Source organism: Canis lupus, chromosome X (assembly GCF_003254725.2).
Source record: "Canis lupus dingo isolate Sandy chromosome X, ASM325472v2, whole genome shotgun sequence".
NCBI lineage: Eukaryota > Metazoa > Chordata > Mammalia > Carnivora > Canidae > Canis > Canis lupus.
Window position 1 is genome coordinate 98,119,296 of NC_064281.1, and position 7,428 is coordinate 98,126,723.

The following is a 7,428-nucleotide window of genomic DNA, read 5'->3' on the forward strand; positions in this document are numbered from 1 at the left end:
CAATTCCAGGATCCTACGGTCATGACCTGAACCAAAGGCAGACACCAAACAGACTGAGCCACCTAGTTGCCCCCAATAATCCTTTTAATGTGCTGTTGGATTCTCTTAGCTAGTATCTTGGCGAGAATTTTGGCACCCATGTTCCATGTTTATCAGAGATATTGGTCTGTAATTCCCGTTTTTGGCAGGGTCATTTTCTGGTTTTGGGATCAAAGTAATTCTGGCCTCATAGAATTAGTTTGTTTTTCTTCCATTTCTATTTTTTGAAACAGCTTCAGAAGAATAGGTATTAGTTCTTCTTTAAGTGCTTGGTAGAATTCCCCTGCAAAGCCACCTGGCCCTGGACTATTGTTTGTTGGGAGATTTTACCAATTTTATTAATTCTGTCAAGGAACTAGTTCCTAGTTTTGTTGATTTGTCCTACTGTCCTTTCAGTTTGTATTTCATTGATTTCTGCTCTAATATTTATCATTTCTCTTCTCCTGCTCGGTTTCGGCATTATTTGTTGTTCTTTGCCCAGCTTCTTTTTTTTTTTTTTTTTAATTTTTTATTTATTTATGATAGTCACGGAGAGAGAGAGAGAGAGGCAGAGACACAGGCAGAGGGAGAAGCAGGCTCCATGCACCGGGAGCCCGATGTGGGATTCGATCCCGGGTCTCCAGGATCGCGCCCTGGGCCAAAGGCAGGCGCCAAACCGCTGCGCCACCCAGGGATCCCGCCCAGCTTCTTTAGGTGTAAGTTAGCTTATGTATTTGATATTTTTCTAATTTTTTTGAGAAAAGCTTATATTACAGTGTACTTTTCTCTTAGGAATGCCTTTGGTGTATCTCAAATGTTTGAACAGTTGTGTTTTCATTTTCATTTGTTTCCATGAATTTTTAAAATTCTTCTTTAATTTCCTGATTGACCCATCCACTCTTAAGTTGAATGCTCTTTAAATTCCAAGTGTTTGGGTTCTATCTAAATAAACTCTTGTGATCGAGTTCAAGTTTCAAAGCATTGTGTTCTTAAGCAGAGAATAATCCCAATCTTTTGGTACTAGTTGAAATCTGATTTGTGATCCAGTATGTCATCTATTCTGGAGAAAGTTACATGTGCAATATGTATTCTACTGCTTTAAGTCAAAATGTTGTGAATATATCTGTGAAGTCCATCTGGACCAGTGTGTCATTCAAAGCCCTTGTTTCCTTGTTGATCGGCTGCTTAGATGCTCTGTCCATTGTTGTGAGTAGGATGTTAACATCCCCTACTATTATTGTATTATTATCAATGTGTTTATTTAATTTTGCTATTGATGCTTGATAGAATTAGCTGCTCCAAAGTTGGGGGCATAAATATTTACAATTGTTAGATCTTCTTGTTAGAGAGGCCCTTTTATTATGATATAGTGTCCTTCTTCTTCTATTATTACAGTCTTTGGTTTAACATCTATTTTTGTCTGCTACAAGTATGACTACTACACCTTCCTTTTGAGATCCACTAACATAATAGATGGTTCTCCATCCCTCCCTTTCAAACTGTAGGTGTTTTGGGGTCTAAAATGAGTCTCTTGTAGATAGTATATCAATGGGTCTGGCTTTTTTAATCCATTCTGATACCCTTTGTCTTTTGATTGGAGCATTGAGTCCATTTACAGTCAGAGTGATTATTAATAGACATGATTTTAGTGCCATTGTATTACCTGTAAAGGCTCTGTTCCTGTAGATTGTCTCTGTCCTTTCCAGTCATTATCACTTTCAGTCTCCCTTTCCTGCTCAGTAGTATTTCTTGCAGAGATGGTTTAGTGTTCACAAACTGTTTTAGTTTTTGCTTATCTTAGAAACTCTTTATCTCTCCTTCTAGTCTGAATGATAGTCTTGCTGGAGAAAGTATTCTTGGCTGCATATCTTTCTCATTTAACACCATGAATATATCATGCTGGTCCTTTTTGGCCTGCCAGGTCTCTGTGGACAGGTCTGCTGCCAGGCTTATGTTTTTACTCTTATAGTTTAAGGATCTCTTGTCCTGAGCTGCTTTCAGGATTTTCTCTTTATCTCTGAAATTTGCAAGCTTTAGTATTATATGCTGAGGCGTTGACCTATTTTTATCGATTTTGTGGAGTAGTTCTTTGTGCTTCCTGGACTTGAATGCCTATTTCCTTCACAGATTAGGGAAGTTTTTATCTATAATTTGTTAAAATATACTTTCGACCTCCCTTCATCCTCTGGGACCCTAATTATTCTAATATCGTCTCACTTTATGGTATCATGATCTCTCAAATCCTCTCCTTGTGATCCAGTATTTGTTTCTCTTGTTCTTAGCTTCCTTATTCATCATCATTTTGTCTTTATAACTGATAATGTCTTCTGCCTCATTTATCCTAGCAGTCAGAACCTCAATTTTTTTAAATTACATCTCAATAATAACCTTTTTTCATTTCTACCTGATTAGATTTTAGTTCTTTATTTCTCCAGGAAAGGATTTTCTAGGGTCTTCTACACTTTTTTTCAAGCACAGGTAATATCTTTATAATCATTGTTTTGAATTCTAGATCCAATATCTTACTTACATCCATATTGATTAAAACCCTGGCAGTAAGTACTGCCTCCTATTCTGTCTTTTGGTATGAGTTTTTCCATCTTGTCATAATGTCCCAAAAACAGTAAAATAAAGGGAAAGAAAAGACAAAAATAACAACATCAGAAAAACAACAACAACAACAAAGTAAATCAGCAGAAAATAAAAACAAAAAAAGAAGAAATCAAATAAAAAGTATAATAGAAAAATCATAAACTAGATCCTGGGTGTATTTTGGCCCATTTGTTAAAAGAAATTAGATTCTTGGGATGCCTGGGTGGTTCAGTGGTTAAGCGTCTGCCTTCAGCCCAGGGCATGATCCTAGAGTCCTGGGATGGAGGGACATTGGGCTCCCAGCATGGAGCCTGCTTCTCTCTCTGCCTATGTCTCTGCCTCTCTCTCTGTGTCTCTCATGAATAAATAAATAAAATCTTAAAAAATTAATAAGATCTTAAAAAAGAAAATATATCCCAAAATAGCAAAGAAAGAAAAAGTATATATATTATATAATATATATAATAAATATATATACACTTATGCAAAATACAAAAATAAAATAAAATACAATTATAGGAAACCAAAAATAAAAATATATAATGTATATATAATTAAAATTAAAAAATTGAAAAAATAAGAAAACACAAAAAAACTCTGAAAGACTAAAGAATAATTAGAGAAAAAAAGAAACCTCACAAATGCTATATACTGTTTTCCTCAAGAGCTGATGTTTTGCAGTTCTTTTTGATCAGTAATCTTGGTGCTAGCCAGCTGCTCCTGCCGGTCTTCTGGGGGTGGGGCCTGTTGTGCTGATTCTCAGGTGTCCTTGCTGTAGAGGAATTGTAGCCCTCTTGTCAGGGGGCTGGGCTCAGTGTAAGCGGCTCTGAATTGCATTGTGTGATGCTGATTTGCTCCTTAAAGGCTCTCAGAACCACCAATGGAGCAGGGGTGGGTGGGGATGAATGGTAATGTCCTGATCTCTACCCCTGAAGTTGAAAGTTCATGCCCACCACTGTTCAGTGAGCCCTCACTAAAAAGCAGTTAATCACTCTTGCCTCCCTGGTTTCTGTCTGAGCTCTGTGTTCTCCCAGCTTGTAACCAATCATTTTTTATCTCAAGCACATGATCCAGTTTCAAGTCTCTAAACTTTATGGATTCCTGCCCATGGACCCACACTGTTCCTCCCCAAGGAAGGAAAAACATCTCACTGTGCCTTTTGCTGGGTCCCTGGTCAGAGAGTGGCCCTATGACCATGCAGTTCTTTGCAGCTAATGGCAACCCCAAGCAGAAAGCCAGGGCCTAGACTCAACTCAATGTTTTCAGCCTGCTTTCCTGCTCTGATGCCTGGAAATTCTGCTTCATTCAGGCACCCCTGTTCTTCTTGGGACCCTGGGGATCCTGAGGCCACACTGTCCTACCTGGGATTCTGTCCCATTTTGCCACCTGAGCACCTTTAAGCCAAGGATGTCCCTCACTGTATCAGACTTCTAAAAGTTCCAATTTGGGAATCTGCTGCTTATAATAGTTTGTGGCAGCCTCCTTAAGCAAGTCCCCATTCCTCTTCTGATATATCCCCACAGATTCATATCTCCACACATACCTCACTGCAAAAAAGTGATCCCTTTTCTATTTGTAGAATTATAACAATTCTTTTCTCAAATCTCTGATTTCACAGATATTCCAAATGGTTTGATAATTATCTAGCTGAATTCCAGGAACTAGATGAAATTACAGTCCCCTACTCTTCCACCATTTTAACTCCTCCTATCCCATTGTGGTTTCAATTTGCATTTTCCTGATGATTAGAGATGCTGAACATGTTTTCATGCACCTGTTAGCCATTTGGATGTCTTCTTTGGAAAAATATCTATTTAGTTCCTTTGGATGTCTTCTTTGGAAAATATCTGTTTAATTCCTTTGTCCATTTTTAAATCAGATTTTTTTTGTGTGTGTTGTTCTTGACTTTAATGAATTTTTTATATGTTTTGGATATATATAGTCTGTAAGTATTTTCTTTCAATCCATAAATTGTCATTTTATTTTCTTATTGTTTCTTGCATTGTGAAGTTTTTCCTCCCACTATTGTGAGAGAGATATGCACAAACTTGCTAGTTCCAGTGGTTCTGCAGCCCTTACTTAGGTATGTCTGCCTATTACCAGATGCACCGGTGGATGAGACTCCTCCCAGGTCTCTTGACATATGTGCTAGATCTCATAGCTCCTACAAAAGTGTTTTAATTTGTAAATGAATGTGTAATTTGTTGTTTTTAAAGCAGAGGATCACAAGGAGGAATGTCTTATGCTGCCATGATGCTGAGGTCATCATCCTAAAGCAGATTCTCTCAAAAGAAGAACCTAAACAGTGCATTTCAAAACAGTGAATCTAAACAGACTGAAGCCACAGTCTACCACTTCTACTGCACAGATGCACTTCTCCATGAATATTCAGAGTAGCGGCTCATCCATAGTTCTCATAAAGTTCTCCTCCTGGTGAGATACTTAGGTGAGGGAGGCTAGTGGAACAAACTATAGCTTCTATTTATATAGTTGGTCTCAAGGCTGCAGCTGGTTCTCATCCTATCCCTATTCCACTATTCATTCTAAATTTTCCTCACCCTTAACTATCATCTCAAACATATTGGGGACTTTACCTGTGGTGTGACTCAAAACTTCTGCCTGAGATGTCTAAGTCCCTACTAATTAGAAGCTTGACTAGTAGGACTTGCTGTATATGTCCATTCACCACAATGGAGCAAGAAAATACCAGTAGAATATCAAATGGATCATCTAGACTTGACATATATCACTCACATTCCCCATTGTATAAGAATAGCCCTACTTCCTCTCCTTATCAGGGTCAATTACTCATGCCAAAAATAACAACTTCTCTTTTGGCTTGTTGTTCTCTGAACACAAGGAGTCCAAAGTGCCCTGGTAGCAGTTGTAGATTATAATTGGCCCAGAGAAAATATGCATGCATTTTGGGACCACTGTCTCTGCAGATCTAGTTGCAGAAACAGAAAACACAAAGTCCTCCAATAGGGTATTAGAAATGATGATATGTGGGGCCACTCTGGCTTCATTACTGGACCCATATAATTATTTACACTGAAAACACAGGGCCACATAGAAGTCTTTTGTATAGTGTTATTTGTTTTATTTGACACTAAACACCTTGTCATTTCAACAGTACCCAATTATCCAAGAGTGACTGGGGATCCCAGAAGTGATTTGAATTTTGACACTAACTGCTCAGAGTTAACACAGACCCCATGAGTTAAGGCTCAGTCCCAAAAGACTGCTCTCATTTCAAATGTCAATCATAAGTCCTGGGGACCATCTCATTTCTGGCCAAATATTCATAAATTCAGATATTCCTACAACTCACTCCTCAGGTTTGATAATTCACAAGAACAACTCACAAAACTCAAGAAAATACTGTAGTTATGATTAGTTTTATTATAAACGATGTAAATTAGGAATAATTAAATAGCAGAGATGCATAAGACAAGGTATGGAGGGATATAAGGATGAGGGGCACATAAGTTCCTTGCCCTCTCCAGGCGCACCACCATTCTAGAGCATTGATGTGTTTACCAACTCAGAAGTTCCTTGAAATCCTTGAACCTACAGCGCCGAGGAGCCGCCCCAGTCGCGCCAGAAAACCAAGATAATCATCCTGGGATTCTCCAACCCCATCAACTGGGTTCGGACTCGAATTTACGCCTTCTTAATCTGGGCCTATTTCGACCAGGAATTCAGCATCGCGGATTTCTCCGAGGGAGCGAAGCAGGCTTTTGCTCATGTGTCCAAGTTACTGTCACAGTGTAAATTTGATCTATTGGAAGAACTTGTGGCCAAAGAGGTGCTACATGTATTGAAGGAAAAGGTAACTTCACTACCTGACAACCATAAAAATGCCCTTGCTGCTGACATAGATGAAATTGTATACACATTGACAGGAGACATCTCCATTTACTATGATGAGAAAGGAAGGAAGTTTATTAACATCCTGATGGGCTTTTGGTATCTAACCAGTGCCAACATCCCCAGTGAAACTTTAAGTGGAGCCAGTGTATTCCAGGTAAAGTTGGGGGATCAGAACGTGGAAACTAAACAGCTTCTTAGTGCAAGTTATGAATTTCAGAGGGAGTTTACACAAGGAATAAAGCCTGACTGGACCATTGCACAGATTGAACACTCAAAGTTATTAGAATGATCCTTCTTGGAAAAATCAGCTTATTGGACTTCTGGCAATTACTATGAAAAATTAAGGAAAGTGATTTTTGGATGAGTTGATCTTCACTTAGTCAAGTCTGTGGCTTACTTTTGTATTATTTTGAAATATTCCTTGTAGTATACTGGCATGATACAATAAAGCATTTTCCACAAAAAAAATAATGTGGGACTTGACCCCAGGACCACATGCTGAGCCAAAGGCAGATGCTCAACCACTGAGCCACCCAGGTGCCCTAGAGTTCTTCACTCTGACCAAGAAAGAATTAGTTTTTAACCTGTGGTTCTGTATGGATCCAATTTTCCATCAGCTGTCATTTTATTTTTGATGATTGCTGAGGTCCCCCAAGCAGAAGTAACTCTTTGCTGATGGTAGGAGGAGTAGCAGAATTAGGCAATAACACCCTAATTACCTAATTAATAAGGGGCACCCTATGTGATTGGCTGTGGGGACACATTTGGCTTTTTCTCGTTTATCCTAGGTGAAAGTGAGGATAGGGGCAAACATTAGGGAAGTTCTCCATCGTTGATGTGGTCCTGGAGAGTTGAGGCTGTTTTGAACTGACTGCTACAGAGGTTATGGGTCAGAGTTCTCATCTATGTTCTGGCTCCTGTCCTTTTGCATGTCTAGTCCTTGTA

General features: G+C 38.8%; 1 protein-coding gene across 1 annotated transcript; it reads left to right on the forward strand.

Annotated features, from left to right (window-relative positions):
* Window positions 1–6,181: 6,181 nt before the first annotated feature.
* On the forward strand, window positions 6,182–6,954 carry LOC112649081 (m-AAA protease-interacting protein 1, mitochondrial; the record flags this gene model as incomplete). Its single annotated transcript, XM_025431142.3, has 1 exon — window positions 6,182–6,954. A coding segment is annotated over one exon (591 nt), but the record flags the coding sequence as incomplete, so codon positions are not given.
* Window positions 6,955–7,428: the final 474 nt, after the last annotated feature.